Source organism: Triturus cristatus, chromosome 12 (assembly GCF_964204655.1).
Source record: "Triturus cristatus chromosome 12, aTriCri1.1, whole genome shotgun sequence".
Taxonomy (NCBI): Eukaryota; Metazoa; Chordata; class Amphibia; order Caudata; family Salamandridae; genus Triturus; species Triturus cristatus.
In genome coordinates, this window is record NC_140595.1 from 20,831,546 (window position 1) to 20,853,253 (window position 21,708).

The 21,708-nt window shown below is 44.0% G+C and overlaps 1 protein-coding gene across 4 annotated transcripts in view; it reads left to right on the forward strand.

Annotated features, from left to right (window-relative positions):
* Positions 1-21,708, forward strand: part of KCNN1 (potassium calcium-activated channel subfamily N member 1) — a 560,056-nt gene that overhangs the window by 330,035 nt on the left and 208,313 nt on the right. For all 4 annotated transcript variants that reach the window (XR_014971961.1, XM_085637391.1, XM_085637392.1 and 1 more), the window contains one exon: positions 3,062-3,508. Coding sequence is in view for 3 of the 4 variants with exons in the window: in XM_085637391.1 (XP_085493517.1) it covers positions 3,062-3,508 (447 nt within the window). In the remaining variant the exon portion in view is untranslated. The remainder of the gene's footprint in view (positions 1-3,061; positions 3,509-21,708) is intronic.

A 21,708-nucleotide genomic window follows, 5' to 3' on the forward strand; every position in this document is an offset into this window, starting at 1 on the left:
GGTATTGACTATTTGTAGGAAGACTTCGCATTGGACCCTGGGAAGACAATCCGCCAACTTCTCAATAGATTATTAGAGTACTGTTTCAAAACTGCTTAGAAAGAGAGCTGTACCGGGGGTCTTGGGGGTTGCGGCCATAGTAATGACTTTACATCCGAAAGAGACCAGCTACTTGCTCTCTTTATCAGGTGACACCGAGGAGGCAGAAGTAGTTGCATGATGGTCAATACGATCCGTGGGACTGAACATTCTGAGTGGAGGACAAGAGAATCCCACTCGGGAGAAACATATATAGCAGATGCCAGAATGTAACACAATTCCTGTACTGGCTTAAGAAGACCAGCATTAAAGGACTTCGTGGTCACGAAGCTGACCATGGTATGGTGAGTGTCTCAGCACCTCTTTCCAGAACTGTTTGGAAGGAGAAACGCCTCAAAATATTAATGAAGACAACAGGACCAACATCTGTAATGTTGTCCATCTAAGAAAAGCGAGACAGTGGAGAATCCGACAGAGTCAGCGTATATCTCACTGTAGAAATGGAGGAAATGTATCGTGATCGATGCCTAGATCATGTACATGATCCGGCTTTGATCGAGAGACATGACATCGGAGATAAAAGCGCCTGTAAGATGCGATGGCGCAAACACTGGCGCTTTTTGGGGGGTGGAAATAAGCAGTTCCAGGCAGTATTGGCATCAGAGTGGTGCTGAAAACAGATGGTAGGTACAGAGGAGGCAGAGGTGGAGGAAAAGAGTTTTTAATGCCCTTGGCATCCCCTCTAATCTGCGCCTGAGTGGCGATATGTTTAATGCTGACCTTCTGTAACAACGCCTCGATGTTGATATATCTCGACATCGATATACTCCTCACCGTGGACCTCCTGTTTCGCCTCCATGTCAACCCATTCCACGACGTCAACTACGTCCTTAAAGTCGTTGCTCATGACGTTGATGCTCATGACGTCGAAGCGCTTGATGTCAAAGCCCTTGACGTGGATGCTCTTGACCTCGATGCTCTTGATGTCCATGCTCATGACGTTGATTGTCATGATGTCAAAGCTCTTGCCGTCGATGGTCATGATGTCGACGTCAATACTCTTGACGTTGCCGTTCTTGACGTCTATGCCCTCGACGTCGATCCTTTTGGCGTCAACTGGAAAAGATGTTGATTTTGAGCTGAAAGCTTCAGTTTGGACCTTACACTTTCTTTAGAGGTAAATGGTAGAGCCATTGCAGAGGTCTGCCCCTCTCCTCGCTCTTCATAAGTAAACAGCAGAGCCCTGGTAGAAGACTGACACTCATCTCGCTTTTCAAAGTTAAATGGCAGAGCCCTGTTAGAGGACTGACCCTCTTCTCCCTCTGAATTCCTACATTCATACAATGTTTGCTTCTCGCTTTTCTTCAGAGTACGCTAGAAAACGTCTTGTATGCTGAAAATCTTCAGGGAGATGCTGCCTAGAAGCAGAGTCTTGCTCCCCCAGGCAGGTCATTTTCTCAAGTAAAAAGGAGCATTTTATTGGACAAAAAAACACAATTTTCTGTCAGAAAAAGACAGAAACTGCAAGGGAGAGATGAAAAACATAGAATGAAGTTGTTGAAACAAAAAAAGGATTTTGTTTTTTTTAGGTATGGAGTCCAAAAAGGCTGAGCTCAGTGCTCCAGGATCATGTCCGCAGGAGCCAGAAAGTAAACCTGAAGCAACTGCCACCTGCTGAGCATGATGGGATACTGGTGGTCTCTGGGTTCTTAAAGGAGCAGGTTCGTTTTTAGCCAAACAGTGACAGCCTATGAGGCTACTCTGTACTGCGCTCCTTCATCTCTATAAAACAAAAAAAGGTTTGTGAGGGAGATTTATGCTGTTTGCAACAGTATCTTAAAATTGTACACAGATACGTTGCGCTGGCTTTTATTTTTTTACTTCTTAACCCCTTCGATGCGCATGACGGAGCGGTTCCATCATGTGCATCGGTTGCGCTGTGCGTATGACGGAACCGCTCCGTCATGGCCCCGCCCGCGCAATAGAACCTTCAGCACAGCGTGGTAATCCGCGCTGCGCTGAAGGGGTTAATGAAGAATTCGGCCATTGTAGCCTAGGCATATAGGCTGCATAATCTGTCTTTTTCTTGAAAGGCAAAAGTCTACACTTAAGATGATATATCGAAGTGCTCCGGGGTCCCAGCATATTGGCTGGACTATTCGGTGCTTATGACTATAAATGGAAATGCCCTATGAGAGAACCATTCTGCCCTGCCCCATCCTGATGATAGTACCATTAGTAATATTTGCTTAAGCTCACACAATTTGGTTAAGCGGGGAAGCCTTGATAAATGCAGGTTTTCTCGTTTCACTTAGTGTAAATTGGCTACTAAGTGAGTATCTATTGCTCTCTCCTTTTTACCTCAAGTGTTAATGCTTTTTTTACCTCTTTGTGTATTAGGGTAGCACAAATATGGCAGGGAGAAGCCACATGAAAGCTCAGCTCGCTATGGGATCAAGGTGCTAACAGGACCTCAAGCTGAACCAGAGTCGGGCTTCAGACTCGAGCCTAGCTTGAGCTTTCAGTGGCTCGCCCCCCTCTGGGTTTCATTTGCACTCTGGTACAGAACTATGCTTAAAAAAGGCACGTCACATCTGGGGAAAAGATCGCACATTTTAAACGTTTATCATCTCGAAAGGAAGTGAATTCTGCATTTGTGGGAAACGGGCAGAGATGAGGCCCATCTAATCGCCTAAGTCAGGCCAAAGGGGGGCAGGGGGCACCAGTGAAATGTGTAGAGAGTGGTACCAAAGCAACACCAGAAGTGATGTTTTTTGTGGCGATGACTGGTGGAATGGCGGATTCATAAAAAAACTGAACATTGCTAAGATACTTTTTTTAAATGGAGGATGAGTGTGTCTTGGAAACTGTCACAAATGTTTTGTCTAAAAGGAGACCCAGTAGAACCTCAGCTATTTGGGGTGGTGGATTGTGAGAAGAGAAACAGACAGGCCATTGGCTGGGGTCTGAATGTTTTGGTGGCTTGCCTTGTTCCTACTAACGATATCCGCTCTCTTTGCAGGTAAACGCTGACCTTCAGACGCTGAGTCATGCAGGATCCAAGAGCACGTTTAGCGAGCCCAACCCCTTCACTGAGATAGCCATGAACAGTTGCAAGTACAACGGAGGAGTGGTGAGACCCCTCAGCAGCCTGAGCGCCTCCCGCAGGAACCTTCATGAACTCGACTCTGAAACCCAGCCCCTGCAGACCCTCAACAGCTCTGGCCTGGAGGTGGTGGTCTCCAAGAACGACCACATCAAGGCCCCAGACAGCGGCCTGGACGAGGAGGAAGAGGCAGAGCGTGCCCGCAACCAGAAGAAGAACCAGAACGTGGGATACAAGCTGGGTCACCGGCGAGCTTTGTTTGAAAAGAGGAAGAGGCTAAGTGATTACGCGTTGATCTTCGGGATGTTTGGGATTGTGGTCATGGTGACCGAAACGGAGCTCTCCTGGGGAGTCTACTCTAAGGTACAGACAACCTTTTTTTTTCTAGGTTGGGGGTCACTTCCCTTGATGTGAAAGGCTTGTGTGTGTTGTGGACTATCTTGGGAGACAATTCACAGGCATTGCCTTGTTTGTATGCAGTCTTGCATTAAGCGTAGAGTTTGCTTTCCTGTTTTAGCACATCTGTGACTTCTTGAAAGCCATCGCTTGTCTTACTCTATAAGAAGCAGATGAAGGGATGATCCCATGTATCAGCCTCCAGGGTGTCCAATTGAAGGAATTGTTTAGGCCAATCAAGAGGTCTCAGTCTTGTCATTTACTTATTTAAAGCAAACCAACCTCCTATACTTCAACCAATAGGAAATGCACACACATCTTTCCACATTGTCTATGTTGCTATGATTGAGGCTCTCAGTTTTATGGTATTTAAGTGTTCAACATTTCTGCCTGCATTTCTTCGGTTACATTTTTTTGATCATCATATCTTGGTTTATCAATTTATTTTTGTGTTCTTTGAAGATGTGAAGTCGCACCTGCAGGATTTCCTCATTTTTTAACAGATAGATGCAGTCTCACTCTCATAACCCTGTAGTGTTTTAGGCACACATATTTAATGCATTAGCATTGTAGCACAACCAGGGGTGCACAGCAGCAGCAATTTAAGCTTCGTTATCTTGTCTTTGTTTGTTTGACTCCCTGAGCTGTCAAAATTCACAGCTGTTGGCCTGACACTCATGACAGATACCATTGAAGGGTGCTCAAAACAAGGCCTACTTTACATGTTCTTGTTTCTAAAAATAAAGACAGACAAGGCAAAATGTGTTTTTTTGCCATTCTATACGAGTAAAGCGTAAAAAGAAGTAAAAATGGAAAACTAGGAATGTGATATTTGCCTAATATATACACTATAACGCCCCTGTAACCTTTTGGTTTCTTAAGTAAATATATCTATATATCTATATCTATATAAATATATATATATTCACTGAAAAAAACAAAGATTTCAGGGGCGTTATAGTTAGGAATTGGCATTTAAAAAACCTTAGGATTTCACTGAAAAAACCATAGGTTTCAGGGGTGTTCTAGTTAGCTGGACATTTCCCTCGTACAAAACCCTAGAAATTCCCCTGTTATAGTTAGTTCAGCTAACTATAACTCGCGCCCCCGCAATGCACTGCTGATGACGTCACATATTACATCACTCATGACATGGTCAGTGACATCACTGATGACATCACTGATGACATCTCAAATGACATCACTGATGACATCATCCATTGAGTATGTGTTTCTGAACAGTTTTAATATGTTTAATATATAAAGGGAAAGGCCTGTTGAAAAATAAGTGGGTGTACAAGTGTGTGAATGGATGATTTTCTAGGTGCGTAACTGACTCTATAAGTGAGTCATTAAATGTATCTTACTGCAGACTAGTGACTAAACTGTGTGAATGTCTGTATGTGTCTGTGTGTTGGTGTATAAGTGGCGGCATGGTTTTGTGAATAGCTATATGAGTGTCTATATGGGTTATTGATTGGTTGTCTGAGTATCTGTATGGGTGCCTGATAATTTGTGTGGGTAGGGTGTGTGTGACTCTGTGACTAGATGTGTGAGTGGGTGATTCAGTGGGTGCATGGTTTTAAAAGTGCATCTGTGATGGACTGTATGGTTGGGTGAGTGTATGTATGGGTGTGTTAGTGATTGAATGTATATCTCAGTTATACATTTGTCACTAACTACATATGTGAAACGCAGTGCATATGTGTGTAAGAGTATATAACTATCTATATGTGAGAGTGTGTGATTTTGGGAGTGGCTGTATGCACCATAGTGCAAGGATATCTGTGTCATGTGCTGTTTGTTTTTCTCCAGGAAGACACAGAATTTGTTAGTATTTTTATGAGTAAGTGAACTTGAGTGTTTTTAACTGTATAGGTGAGTAAATTTTACTGTGATTAATTATTTGCATGACTGACTAGATGTGTCAGTACCTCAATGGATGATTGGCAGAGTGTGAGTGTCTATATAGGTGTATAAATGCACAGAGTGACTGTAAGTATGAGTGACTGTACAGGTGAGTGAGTGGAGATGTATGTAGACCTAAGAGTCAATGAGTGGGTGAGTAGTTATTGGTATTGGAGTATCTATGGTTGTCAAAATGGCCGTCTGAAATTTTTATATATTAGGGTGTGAGAAGATGCACTAATTTATCACATGGATGACGTCATCAGTGATGTCATCAGTGATGTCATTTGAGATGTCATCAGTGATGTCATCAGTGATGCCACTGACCATGTCATGAGTGATGTAATATGTGACGTCATCAGCAGTGCATTGCGGGGGCGCGAGTTATAGTTAGCTGAACTAACTATAACAGGGGAATTTCTATGGTTTTGTACAAGGGAAATGTCCAGCTAACTATAACACCCCTAAAACCTATGGTTTTTTCAGTGAATTTCAAAAGTTTTTTAAATGCTAATTCCTATCTATAACTTATCTCTGAAGATACCATGTTTAAAGATTTTGATTGGATTTCTATATTTTTCAAATTCAGTGTGTCATTTCATTAATTACATTTTAAAAAAAATACTTTTTTATCACCATTTTTTAAACTTATTTTTTCAATTAATACTTTTAAAAATTTAAAAATATTATTTGAACTTAATGGGTTTTTCAAACATATTTTTTTATATTTTTCAAAATATTTTTTTAACTATATGTGCAAAACTTTATTTTATATATTTTTTTTCCATGTTTTTGGATCCGCGCACCCAACGCGAGAGGATCCGTGCACCAAACGCGATAGGATGCATGCACCGTGCGCGCATTTTGCCGTTTTTTTTTTTTTTAAAAAGGGGGGCCCCAGCGGGTCCTTCTGGGACCCCCTAAGCACCTCTAGAGGGTCAGAGTATTTCCACTCTGCCCCCTTTATATGTTTTACACACTTATTCCCCTTACTTAATCAGCCTCGCTTCCACCGAGGCAGAAAATGGCCGCCAACAGTTCCTGGTTTTGAATGTAGAGAGACACTCGACAGCCAATTAGCATTCAGCGCGCGATCGGGAGGGTGCGCGCTCGTTCGGGGACGGTGCGCTTACGGTGCGGGTACGGTCCGCGGATCCTCCGCGGCCATAGATATCACTAACTTTTTTAACCTAATTTTCTCAGGAACTACTGAACAGATTCACACCATATATGCAAAAGGCACGAGTCCGAACTGAGGACTACCTCTTTGCCAAATTTGGTGTCATTCCGTTCAGCGGTTCGGGCTGTAGCTGCGACAACAGATCCTATGGGAAATTGCATGGGGAAAACGCGTTTTGGGACCCCCCTTTTTCTCGGCCCCCGCTTGACGGATCACCGCAAAACTTTCAGGGTAGGAGCGGAGCGGAGCTGGGCAAATGTTTGGAAAATTTCGCAAGGATTCGTCAACCGGCGCCAACGTTATTCCAAATAGAATGTTGCGGATTTCCTATGGAAAATAGGTCCTAACTATAACTATCTACTGGCGACCGCCAGTAGATAATCTCTCTCTATATATATATATATATATATATATATATATATATATCCTCCAAGTTCGTTCAGCCTTGTCGGGTTATGGCAGCGCTCCTCATGGGTGCGTAACCCCGCAGAAGAACCACACCGCTTCAAATCATTTCGCAATCCTCTCCTGGCTGGAAATGACAAAGCGGGTCACACTCCCGTAGAATTTTGCAGCTTTAGGTTTATTTTCTCCTTACATCAAATGGGAACACAGGCAATAAGACCTACGCGTTTCGGTATTACACAATACCTTGTTCACGATCTCAGGCATATACTTGTGAGCACTGTTTAAAGGTTTAGACTTTGCTTACATCACTTCCTGTTTGTGATCACAAGTGCCCCTGTGATTTGTGGGAATTGTAGTGACATACATTTTTCTTTTTTTGTTAGTGAATAAACATGTTATTGTAGTTTCATCTTTAACTATTGAGTACAAAAACAAATAAAGTGGAAAAGTTTGTAAAAAAGTGAATTTAAATAGAGATTTAAGAGTTATAATTTTCAAATGTCCCCATATGGTTGTTTTTTTTGTTTTTTTTAAACAGTCCATTTGTAAAGTTCAGTGTCATAATCTTAACTTTATTCCCTCCAGTGGGTCTTGTAACTGATCCTTAGTTATTTTTATACACAACTTTTTTTCTTTCCTTCTTTTCCTTACGCATGGGGGTGTATACTTTTCATTTGTTCAAAGTCCATCAGCTTTCATATTTCTTTTTCCGTATTTTATGAATTTTTAATCCTGTTTTCACTCCTTTTGTATATCTTTTGTTTTCTTTAATTGTTATCCTTGCCAAGGGAAATCAATTTCACATTTATAAATGGATATACAGTTCTTCCGATTGGTTGAGGCCGTGTGGTGTTAGCGTACGTAAATTGAGGATATGTCGTGATTCCTTCTGACGTAGGTGTTTTTCCCGGTTTCCCCCACGTTTATTCATTGGTACGGTTTCAGTTCCGTAAAACTTTAAACTTTTCCAATCGCTTTGATGGTACTGCTCCATATGCTTTGCTATGGCATTAGACCTGTCTTTGTTTGTTGTGGCTTTGACATGTTCCATTACTCTGTTCTTTAGAGCACAAATTGTGCTGCCCACATATTCTAATTTACATGGGCATTCTTTTACGTACACGGTGAATTGCGTTCTGCATGTTATCAATTCTCTTATTTCCCAGGTTTTATTATTGGCTAATTTGATTTCCTTGGTTGGTTTGGTTATCTGACAGACCTTGCAGGTATGGCACTTTATAAATCCTTTAGTGTTTAGCCATGATTTGTCTTTCTTTTTACCTTTTAAAATGACTATGTATTAGTCAATCTTTTAGGTTTTTTGCCCTCCCATAGGTGATTGTTGGATGTTTTCCAACTAATTTTCCCACAGTGTCGTCCAGTTGTAGAATTCTCCAATTCTTTTTCAAGATTTTGGTCATTTCTTTGTTTTCATATGAATAATCCATAATCAGCCTGATGGGTTCTGGGTCTGTTGTTTCTGTATTCTTCTCTTTTCTTTGGGTTAGGCATTCATCACGTGTCTGAGCATTAGATTTTTGCCAACATCTTTTCACAACATTTTGGTTGTATTTTCTGATTTTAAATCTGTCCGCAGTTATCTTGCTATGTCTCTGCCACTCTTCCCCCTCACTACATATTCTTCTTATTCGGAGGAATTCCCCATATGGGATACTTGATATCAATGATTGCTGATGAAAACTGGTGGCTTCTAGGGTGGCATTGGTTGCTGTGCTTTTTCGGTGGAGAGTCGTATGGATCTGATTTTCTTTTTATATAGATTTCCGTATCCAGGAAAATTACTCGGTCACAGCTGATCTCATATGTGAACTTAATATTCTCTTCACTGGTATTGTGATTTTATCAAAGTATTCCTGGAATTCTGACTTCGTTCCATCTCAGATGATCAACAGATCATCTATGAAGCATATCCAGCTGATGATTTTGTTCACTGCTACTTCATTCTCTGTGTTCCATGCCACCTCTTTCTCCCACCATCCCATTGCCAGGCAGGCATAGCTGGGACTGAATGAAAATCCTATGGCGGTCCCATTTGTTTGGCGATAGATTTCCTCACCAAACAAAAAGATGTTCTTAGTTAGACAAATTGTTCTCACCTCTAATACCATTTTATTGTGGTCTCTGTAATGGATGTTTCTTCCTTCCGAGAAATAGTTACATGCTTTTAAGCCCATTTAATGCCCTATGTTTGTATATAGGGATATGACATCCATCGTGATCAAATGATAAGTTTCTTGCCATGGTGTATTTTGTAGGATCCTTAAAACATCACTAGTGACTTTTACATACGAGCTGAGTCCAGTTACAAATGGCATTAAAAAGTAATCGATAAAATTTGCAATCGGTTCTAGCAAAGAGCCCTTTGCTGACAGAATAGGTCGACCAGGGGGCTTCTTTTGATCCTTATGTAATTTTGGTAAAAAATACAAGCGGTTTTTGGGTGATCCACAGTCAAATATTTGCATTCTTCCTCGTCCATCATTTTTTGTGATGTCCATGTTTGAATTTTCTCATCCAGATCTTGTTTAATTGTCATTGTTGGATTACTCTTCAATTTTTCGTAATATTTTGTGTTTCTTAATTGGCGGTGAGCTTCTATAGTGTAAGCTGCTCAATCCCAAATTACTACATTCCCACCTTTGTCTGCAATTTTTATTTCTATTTGATTATCCTGTGTGAGGCTTTCAAATGCTTGTCTTTCCGCTTTTAAGTTGTCTCTTTATCTGGTTCCTTTCAATTTGTACAGGTCTTAAATGACTGCCTCCTGGAACAAATCCACTTTGTTCCCTGGTGTCAGCTGGGGATAAAATTTTGATTTAGATCTTTTGTCACTTAGGCCTGCTCCTATTTGTGGGTATGCCTCTTGTAATGAAATATCTTCACCTTCTTGTGCGTTTAAATTCAATAAAGTTAGGAAACTTTCAGAGTCTTTGACTAATAAGGTTGACGCAGATGGTTCTGATGTTTGAATTTGTTTTTGTGTATTTTGATTTTCCTTGAATTTAGCGAGTTTGATTTTACGAATATACAAATACAAATCAATCCTTACTTGTGCCAGATTCATTTTTTGTGTGGGGCAGAAATTGATGCCCCGCTTTAGCAGTGAAATTTCTGTTTCTGATATCATTCTTTTAGACAAGTTGACCACTTGTAGTTCATCCATTAGTGGATCCTCCTCTGCCTCATGCTTCTCGTTTCTGTCCCAATCTTTCCGGAACTCCCGCTGGCGCCTTTTTCCTCTTCTCTTTGGGTTTCGGTGGGCCCTCTTCCTCTTTGTTGTTGGTATGATGTTCAATTCTGCTCCCACTGCCTTTGTTGTAATACCAGGCGCATATCGCCTAAAAAAGTTAACTTTGTATTTTCAACTGATGGTGCCAGTTCCCCAACACTCAAATCTGTGGATGTTAGAGAGGAAAAACTGCTGGAGACGCTTGACGCATTAGCCTGGTGTACATGATATTTAAAAGAATCGAATTTGCGCGCAAACGTAAATATACGTCCTTCCGCGTATTCAACTGAGTCACGCACAAATTTGGTGTTTTTGCGTTGTCTCACTGTGTCTTCGTGTTTTTCAATTTGATCTTTCAATTCTTCTTTAAATTTAGTCATTTCCCCATTTAGTTTCAATGATGATACTTCTTTTTCTACCTCATGAGCTGTTACTTAATTTTTCCCAAGCTGATTTCAATGTGCCAAGCGATGATTTGAGGATATGTCTCCCCGTTCCTGTAAAAGTTCATTTGAGGCATCTTGGTTGTTTTGCTTCAACATTATTCTTAAGCCTCTTGGCACCCGTTGCACCTCAAGGTATTTTTTTAAAGTGATCAATTTCTTTTCTGCTTAGTTTTTCCCATGTCCTCAATTTACTTTTCGTGTCTGTTTTTGGTGTTATATTCATGGAGTCAGCTTCCTTTTCCACATTGCCCCTTTCAAACATTGTTGTTAATAATTCATTTATTTTGGCTTCCCTTTTTTTTTTCCATGTATGGTTCCCCAAATAATATTTCCTTCAATTACTTTCTCTGTATACACATGTATCTTGCACACACGTTTGCTTCTTCTACGCTCGGGTGTTTTTTGAAACTATTATATACAGTTATTGCCAGCCGCTCGTTTCCCTTGAAACAAAGTTGCGGTTTAAATTGTATCATTTCAAACACTCCGACATTCAACCGGCTTATCGCTCATTGCGTTTCACTTCCACAGAATACTTTTCGGTTTTCAAGAAAAAGATGTTTGTTGCACACGCTTACCTTGGTTTTCGTCCCGAGTTCTGTGTTTCTTTATTTACGACGAAGTGTACCGGCGTTCACTGGTCCCGACTGTATCAATCCTCCAAGTTGGTTCAGCCTTGTCGGGTTATGGCAGCGTTCCTCATGGGTGCGTAACCCCTCGGCAGAACCACGCCGCTTCAAATCATTTCGCAATCGTCTCCTGGCAGGAAAGGACAAAGCAGGTCCCACTCGCGTAGAATTTTGGGGCTTATATATATATGTGTATGTATGCATGTATATACTTTCAGGGTAGGAGCGGAGCGCAGCGCCCCACCTATTTTGAAAATTTGACGAGGATTCGTCGACCGGCGCCAAAGTTATTCAAAATAGAATGTTGCGGATTTCCTATGGTAAGAGGGTCCTAACTATAACTACCTACTGGCGACCGCCAGTAGGTAATATTACAATATTACATATGCATTTTTCAAATTTGTGCATGGCATATCACAGATATGAAAAATTAAAATATTACCTTTCACAACGAAGCGCATCATATGTCCTCCATGTGCGCACGGTGCGCGAAGCGCATCGTGCGTACATGGCCCATCTAGCGTAACGTGGGCACGCGGTGCGCGTAGCGCACCGCGTGCCCACCGTGCGTGCACGGCACTAACTGCGTAAAGTGGGCGCGCAGTGCGCGTAGCGCACCGCGTGCTCATTGTGCGCGCACGGTGCGCGAAGCGCACCGTGCGCGCACGGAGCGAACTGCGTTAAGTGGGCGCGCACGCCACGAATGGCGTAAAGTAACTTAGCATTTAAAAAACCATACAAATTCACTGAAAAAACCATAGGTTTCACACACGTTATAGTTAGGAATTAGCATTTAAAAAACCTTGCAAATTCACTGAAAAAACCATAGGTTTCACACATGTTATAATTAGCGGAAATTTTACTGATAAAAAACCAATGAAATTCCCCCGTTATAGTTAGTGCAGGCAACTATAACTCACGCGACCGCAATCTTCTGCTGATGACATATGTGTCTTTATGAAAAAAAAATATTTGTAATATATGTATAGCTAAAAATTTATGGAAGAAGACATGGGCTGTCTAAATACAGTATTAGCATCAGCAGAGGATTGCGGTCGCGTGAGTTATAGTTGCCTGCACTAACTATAACGGGGGAATTTCATTGGTTTTTTATCAGTAAAATTTCCGCTAACTATAACATGTGTGAAACCTATGGTTTTTTCAGTGAATATATATATATGTATGTGTGTATATATATATATATATGTATGTGTATATATATATATATATATATATATATATATATATATATGTATGTGTATATTCACTTAAAAAACCATAGGTTTCACACATGTTATAATTAGCGGAAATTTTACTGATAAAAAACCAATGAAATTCCCCCGTTATAGTTAGTGCAGGCAACTATAACTCACGCGACCGCAATCTTCTGCTGATGACATATGTGTCTTTATGAAAAAAAAATATTTGTAATATATGTATAGCTAAAAATGTATGGAAGAAGACATGGGCAAATAAGTGTCTAAATACAGTATTAGCATCAGCAGAGGATTGCGGTCGCGTGAGTTATAGTTGCCTGCACTAACTATAACGGGGGAATTTCATTGGTTTTTTATCAGTAAAATTTCCGCTAACTATAACATGTGTGAAACCTATGGTTTTTTCAGTGAATATATATATATGTATGTGTGTATATATATATATATATATATATATATATATATATATATATATATATATATATATATATATATATATATGTATGTGTATATTCACTTAAAAAACCATAGGTTTCACACATGTTATAGTTAGCTGGACATTTCACTCGTAAAAAACCATTGAAATTCCCCCGTTATAGTTAGTTCAGATAACTATAACTCGCGCGACCGCAATCCACTGCTGATGACATCACATATTACATCACTCATGACATGGTCAGTTGCATCACTCATGACATCACTGATGACATCATCCTTGTGATAGAGTGGCGGCCGCGCGAGTTATAGTTATCTTAACTAACTATAACGGGGGAATTTCAATGGTTTTTTACGAGTGAAATGTCCAGCTAACTATAACATGTGTGAAACCTATGGTTTTTTAAGTGAATTTGCAAGGTTTTTTAAATGCTAATTCCTAACTATAACGTGTGTGAAACCTATGGTTTTTTAAGTGAATTTGTACGGCTTTTTAAATGCTAAGTTATGTATGTTTTATTATATTTTTTTATATATATATTTTTTTTAAAGGTTTTTCACCGTGCGCACACGGTGCTTGCACGCTGCTCGCACGGTGCGCGCACCCCGCGATTTTTTGAAAAAATAATAAAATGTTTTTTCACCCTTCGGGGTCCTTCAGGGACCCCCTGACAAAGGCTAGGGGGTCAGGAACTCTCTACCCTGCCCCCTTTTCACGTTCGCCACCTTCCTTTTTCACTCTCGCACTGAAAACAAACAAAATGGCGGCCGACACTTCCTGATTTCGACCGATTCGAACGTTGACTGACATGAAACCACCAATCAGAATTACGCTCGCGCACGTTAGGGTGCTCGCACGGTGCGCGCACGGTGCGTGGCTATAGATATGTATGTGCTTTTAACTGCAATTTTCTCAGGATCTACTGAACAGATTGACTCCATATATGCAAAAGGCACACCCCTGAGCTGAGGACTACCTCTTTGCCAAATTTCAAGTAATTCTGTTCAGCCGTTCGGGCTGTACCTTGGACTAAAGGTCCCTATGGAAAATTGCATGGGGAAAACGCGTTTTGGGACCCCCCTTTTTTCTCAGCCCCCGCTTGACGAATCCCCCGAGACTTTCGGGGTAGGAGCGGAGCGCCCTACCTATTTTGAACATTTTGCGAGGATTCGTCAACCGGCTCCAAAGTTATTCCAAATAGAATGTTGCGGATTTCCTATGGAAACACGGTCCTAACTATAACTACCTACTGGCGATCGCCAGTAGATAATATGTATACAATTTGGCCCTGGGAACCCCATTTCCCAGGGCCTGCCATTTGTTAAGGGTTCCTCAGGGCAGGCCCTCTCCAGTGGGACAACAGAGGGAGCCTGAAGCCCCCACGGGCACTGCCAGCGCCCCGCCTCCTGCGGGATCCGGAATTGCTTTCACACACTGAGAGCTTGAGGAAAGGCAGATCCCTGTGTGTGAAAGCATTTGTCTTCCACGTCCAGCAAAGCAAGAGTATTTTTAATGTTCCTGCTCGCTGGAAGCGGAGTGTTTGCTCTGGCTTGGCGGGAGTGGTAAAGTTCCAGCCAAGCCACAGGAAACCGCTATTTTCTAGGGGTGAGCACCTCGAGATATAGCAGGAGGCGTCCATGAGGTATGGGGGCCCCAGGACCAACCACTGCCCCCCCTCCTTTCTTCTTGTAGGGCTGCCCTGAGGAGGTGGTAGTCCCAGGCCAAGAACAGCCCAGGAAGAGGGCCACGTGGCGCTCCTCCTATTGAAAAAAAAAAAAAATAAGAAATTTGGCCCGGGGGAGGTGGTGGTCTTGTTATCTGTCTGAGGTGGAGCGGAAGGGCATTCCAGGCTCGGGCTGCAAGGAAGGAGAAGGAGCGGCCTCCCGATCTGGTCTTTCTGGTGTGGGGGACCACAGAGTAGGAGAACTGGGCAGATTGTAGGGTCCTCTGGGGTGCGTGGAATTTGAGTTGGCTGTTCAGGTATGCTGGTCCGGTGTCGTGGAGGGCCTTGTGGGTGTGGGTGAACATCTTGAAGGTGACTCTAGCTTCGATGGGGAGCCAGTGGAGTGTGCACAGGTGCTGGGAGATGTGGCAGTGTCTTGGCAGGTCGAAGACCAGTCTTGCGGCAGTGTTCTGGATGTTCTGTAGCTTGGGGTGCGGTTTTTGTTTATTCCGGCGTAGAGTGCGTTGCCGTAGTCGAGTCTGCTGGTGACCAGGGCATGAGTGACGGTCTTTCTGTCTTTCTGTGTTCAAGGGGAATCCATTTGAAGGTCTTACGTAGGAGGCGGAGGGTGTGGAAGCAGGAGGACGAGACAGAGTTGATCTGGCGGTCCATTTTGAGCTCGGAGTCCAGGATGATTCCCAGGTTGCGTGCGTGGTCCGTGGGGGTGGGTGTGCTTCCGAGGGCGGGGGGCCACCAGGTGTCGTTCCATGCGTCGGGGTTTGGGCCCATGATGAGTACTTCTGTTTTGTTATTTAGTTGTAGGCAGCTGTTTTTCATCCATTTGGCGACGGCTTCCATGCCTTCTCGAAAATTGTGTCTGGCGGTATTGGGTTCGTTGGATAGGTAGAGGATGAGTTGGGTGTCGTCTGCGTATGACACAATGTTGAGTCCATAGGTTCTGATGATGGGGAGCCATGTAGACGTTGAAGAGTGTGGGGCTGAGGGAGGACCCCAGGGGGACTCCGCAGGTGGTAGGTATAGGGTCGGAGAAGAAAAGGGGGAGTCTGACCCGCTGCGTTCAGCCGGAGAGGAAGGAGCAGATCCAGTTGAGGGCCTTGTCTTGGATCCCTGCGTCGTGGAGTCTGCATATTAGGGTGCGGTGAGAGACAGTGTCGAACACCGCTGAGAGGTCGAGGAGGATGAGGGCTGCTGTTTCTCCTTTGTCCCTTGAACTAATTTGATAAATAGGCCCGGAGAGGTAGTGGTCCCTGGGGCTCGAGGGGGTCTGCGAGACCCTCCAATCCGTCTGCATAAATCCCGGGAAGGTGGTGTTCTCTGGGGCACGGGGGTTCATGAGACCCCTCATTAGTTTTAAATAACAATGGCTGTATGCACCCAGGACCTGACCCACCCCGGGGCTTAAAAGAGAAGAACAGGAGCCCGCGGTTCTCTTTTTTAACATTTTTCAGGGGGTCCCACGGTTCCAACGTGACTCCCACCAACATTTGTTTTTTTAATAAAAAGGTTTGCTGCCCTGTGGATGTCCCTCTGGTACCCCCCAAGAGACCTAGGGAGTCAGCATATTTGTACCCTGCCTCCTCCTCTTATTATTTTTTTTTCTGGGACTTGACTCAAGCCAAGTCCCAAGATGGCTGCCAACACTTCCTGGTTTGAAATGTTGGCAGCCAATCAGATTTGAGCACGAAGGATCCGCGTCCCTATATATACAAGGATATGTTACTTACCTGTAATCCTAGTTCTCTTCCAGGGGTATCCTCATCAAAGTCATAAGCACTGAATATTCCCACCCATGTGTGGGGACCCTGGAAATAATAAAAACTATATATGAGAATCATATATATACAGATCTATATATACATATATCATTTTTTCTCATACCAATGCAGCTCCCATCTAGTAGGCTAAACAATGTAATAAACACATAAACTGCTTTTGCAAAATATATAAAATATATATAAAAACACAAGAGGTCAAGTAGCACTTGAACTCTGTTTTTAATGAGTAAACCTCATGAAGAAAATACTGCAAATAAAAGCAGACTTTGTTAGCCTACAGGCTGCATTGCTAACCAATAGCATAGAAAGTGAAAGCATTTTCATACACAACTGGCACTGTGCCTTTAAGGCAGCCATGACCTCTAGCTTCCCATCATGCCACAGGGGTGACAGTTAGGTCAGTTGTTCTTTGCGTAACCCTGAAGATCGGGACACAAAGATAGCCTTTAACAATGAAGAAAATCCCATTTGCCTGGGGAGGCTGGTGGGTTGCTTATGACTTTGATGAGGATACCCCTGGAAGAGAACTAGGATTACAATTAAGTAACGTATCCGTCTCTTCCAGGGGATCCTCACCAATAGTCATAAGCAGTGAATATAATAGCAAGCCCAACTTCCACCTGCAGGCAAATGAGAGAGAATGACCCAACATACAACTACAGCCGCCATCAGCTGCTGACCAGATTCCTCAAGGAGGCCTGGCCTACCTGGGTGTCTGAATCTAGACAATGGTGCCTCGTAAATGCATGGACTGACCTCCAAGTTGCCGCCTTACAGATTTCAGAGATAGACACGTTATGAAGAAAAGCAGTCATAGCCCCTTTTCCTCTATTGGAATGCGCCTTGGGAGTACACCCAAGGGGCCTTTGCGCTAATTGATAAGCTAACTTAATGCACAAAACTATCCATCTGGAGATGGACCGCTTTGAAGCTGGAAAACCCGTTCTGATCAACCCATACTTAACAAATAGTTGATCAGATTTTCTCGAGGACTTGGACCTATCCAGATAAAATTTTAAAACTCTTTTTAGGTCCAGAGAGTGTAAAGCCTTCTCAGCTGGAGTGGAGGGATTAGGGAAAAAGGTGGGCAGAGAGATGGTCTGATTCACATGGAAATCTGATACCACCTTCGGGAGGAAAGAGGGATGAGTCCTCAATATGACCCTATTAAGATGGAAAACAGTATAGGGTTCCTTAGAGCAGAGGGCCTGTATTTCGCTCACTCTGAGAGCTGACGTAATCGTGAAGTGAAGTGTTGCAAAGTTGCTTTGTGGATCGGTTCGAAAGGTGGACCCATCAACTTTGATAGCACCAGGTTTTACTCCCAGGGTGGTGAAGGAGGCTGGACCGGAGGGTAGACCTTTTTCAGACCCTTTAAGAAGTTACAACTGTAACTGAAAGAAAGAAGGCTAAGAAGGTGAGCGCCTATATGCAGTGATAGCTGCTAAGTGCACCTTAATTGACGGAAACTTCAAGCCTGCTTTTGCCAGGTAAAGCAGGTATGGTAGAATGACCTCCTCTTGTCCTTTAGTTGGGTTACAATTGTTTTGAACGCACCACATATAAAAACGTTTCCACTTGCACGCATATGAGTGCCTAGTGGAAGGCCTTCTTGCTTCTTTTAAGATGGTCATGCAGTCTTGTGGCAGACCTAAATGGCCATACTGGAGGACTTCAGGAGCCATGCTGCCAAGTTCAGTGAGGGAAGGTTGGGGTGATGAATCTTCTCGTTAATCTTGGACAGAAAGTCCGGTCTGCACGGCAGCCTCCTGTGAGGGCATTCTGACAGATGCAGAAGATCCAGGTACCACCATTGTCTCGGCCAGACGGGGCTATCAAGATCATTCTCGTGTGCGAATGAGACAGCTTGGTCACCACCTTCGGGATGAGAGGAAGGGGTGGAAAAGCATACACAAATGCCCCTCACCAGTCTATCAAAAGGGCATTCCCTTCCGACCCTGGCCAGTAGAACCTTGAGGCGAAGTCTCGGCATTTTGTATTTTCATCGTCCGCGAAGAGATTGATACTGGGACGACCCCAAGCCTGGAAGATGTCTTCGACGACCCAATCTTGTCTGTCTTTGAAGTGTCGACTGAGAGCATCCGCTCTCGCGTTCTGCTCTCCTGGCAGGTGTACTGCTGTGATTGATAGGTTCCATGCCAGGAGCCAATGTCAGACAGCGGGAGCTTCCAGAGACCGTATACGTGAGCGAGTTCCCCCCTGTTTGTTCAGGTATTACATGGTGGTGGTATTGTCCGTCTAAACTAAGATTGAACTTGCCTGAATCAAAGGAAGGAAAGCCTTGAGGGCCAGGTGAACTGCTCTCAGCTCCAGCATGTTTATGTGATATGACCTTTCTTTTGATGACCATTGACCTTTTGTCTGGAGAGACCCCATGTGGGCTCCCCAGCCTGGAGGGAAGTGTCCGTGATCAGTGTTTGAGAGGGAGGTGCTTGATAAAAGGGTATCCCTACTTGCATATTCTTCTTCTTCATCCACCATGGGATGAATGCTCTTGCTGCGTTTGAGAGACTTATTTTGTCGTCCCAGCACACTGTTTGCTGGTCCCACTTGTCCTCCAGATCCTGCTGAAGAGGACGCATTCACAGCCTGGAATTGGGGACCAGGAAGATGCAGGATGCCATCGACCCTAACAGGAAGGTAATCCGACGAACAAACAGCATTCTGTTGTCCAGAACAAGTTTGCATTTCTGTATGATGGAAAATTGTCTCTCCTCTGAAGGAAACACTTTTCCTACCTCGGAGTCTGCCAGAGCTCCTAGATAATGGATTCTCTGTGTGGGTTGTGGAGTCAATTTGTCGAAGTTCACATGGAGGCCCAGCCGGTGACGTAGCTTTAGGCATTGCAGGAAATGATTCCTCACGCTGCGGGGGGAAGGATCCTTCAACAGCCAGTCATCTAGGTACGGGTACACGACGATGCCTTTGCGGCGTAGTGCGGCTGCCACCACTACCATGCACTTCTAGAACACTCGGGAGCTGACTTCAACCCGAAGGATAGTACTTTGAACTGGTAGTGAGAAGATCCCACCAGGAGTCTCAGGTATTGTCTGTGAGACAAAGTATGCATCTTGTAGATCCAGAAAACACATCCAATCTCCCTGCCTGAGATGTGGATATATTTGATGGAGAGCCAACATGCAAAACCTGTCCTTCTTGATTGATTTGAGTGTTCCCAGATCCAGAATGGGTCTGTATTCTGCTTTTCAACCTTTCTTCTTTACTAAGAAGTATCTTGAGTAGACCCCTCTCCCTCTTTGAGATATTAGCACCTTCTTGATGGCTTATTTTTGCAGAAGGGTGGCAACTTCGCTCTGCAATATTCTCATCTGGTGAAACAATGATGGAACCAGAGGGATTGAGGGAGGATGGCGTCGAAAATGTAGAGAGTACCCATTCTGCAGCGCAGCTAACACCCACAGGTTCTTTGTGATAGCTCGCCACGCTTCGAGATGATTTGCAATACTTCCCCCCCACTGGCGTGGTGAACGGCGATGGGGGAAGTGGACACTCATTGTTTGACCTGCGTCTTGGCGGAGGTGTTAGACTGACGCTGGTTTCCTCTTCCTCTGGAGGAACGCCTCCCTTGATATTGAGACCTTTGTTGCCCTTGCTGATCCTGGTTTTTCTGCCAATGACGGGTTTGAGGAGGATCGTCTATTATAAGGACTGAATTGTTTGTGGAACTCCTTCTTTTTCTCTGACCCCATGGCCTTAAGTGTGTCTAGCTCCGTCTTCATCCGGGACATTTCTTCATCCGTGTGTGCCCCAAACAAAGATGAGCCGGAGAAGGGAAGATTTTTGATTCAAGACTGTGCCTCTGGTTTGAGTGCTGTGAGTTGGAGGCAAGAGGTTCTTCTAGCGCATATCCCATGCGCATAGGCATGAGCCAAAAGAGTAGCTCCATCAGCTGCAGCGCTGATAACTTGGTTAGCCATCAAGCTGCCTTCATGCAAGATCTCATCAAAGTCTTTGCGATCCTCTTGTGGTAACTTTTCCGTGAATCTATGCAGGGAGTCCCACAGAGACCTGTAATACCGGCCCAAAAGAGCCGATGCACTCGATACCTTCATCATAGAGGCTGATGTGCCACATACCTTCCTTCCTCACGAATCCTGTGTCTTACTCTCCTTATCTGGTGGAACAGTAAAGGAGGAAGCAATAGCATGAGTCTTTTTTGCTGCAGCGATTATCACAGAATCCGGTGGGGGGTCAGATTTAAGGAAAAGCAGGTCCTCTTCCGGTGAAGGATATTTCTTTAAAATCCTAGCCGGCGTGGTCTTGAGTGTCGCCGGCGTGAGGAAAATGTCCATAACCGGTTCTATTAGTCCTGGGACCAATAGTAGCAGAGGTCTAGATGCTGCCCTTTGGTGTAAAGTCTCAAAGATAACAGAGGACGAACTCTGTCGAGTCGGCATAGGGATGTTTAGTTTCGCCGCCCCTCTGCCAAGCACGTCCTGAAAAGTGCCCACGTCATCCACCGGAGAGACCCTTTGACGGCTGGCTGTCAGTAAGAGTAGGTGAATAGTCTCTGTGTGACATGTGTGTGGAAGAGGAGGAAGTTGTTGGAGATCTGTGCCTTCTCCTCCTGCTTCTGGATCTAGATCTCCTTCTGCGAGAGTGCGCAGGAGTGCGACTGTGATCCCTGGCTCTTGATGGAGTACGCTCTCTATCCACCGCCTGTACCAGCCAAGCCAACGGAGATCTGTGAAGGGGGCTCGAGTAATGCTGTGCCGCTGTGACTGGAGATGTGGCCCAGTGATGCAAGGGCCTGTTCCAGCTTGGTGATAGATGGATGGAAGGCGATCTTTGCCCTTCTTGCCCCTCAGGAGAATGTGGAGGAGGAAGAGGAGAGTTCCCTCTTTCTTGTGCAGGCCTGGTCGGCGAATCTTGGTGTCCCCTGGACACTGGACTGCTGGATTTCGAGATTACGACCTATGGAGATCTTGACGTTGATCCTCTGTGAGAACTGGGAGAACCTGTTCTCGACATAGTTGACGGTGATGTAGACAGACTCACCAGACGTGAGGCCTCTTTGGACTGGTGCCTCGATGTCGATCTGGAACGTCTCTGGACCGACTGCCTTCTCAACGTTGACCGTCGTCTTGGCGACGGTGACGTCTGCCTTGGCGTCGACTTTCTCCTATTGGACGGAGGACTCAATCTTTCAGTCGATCGGCCTCTCGACGTCGATCGTCTACTTGACGCTGATG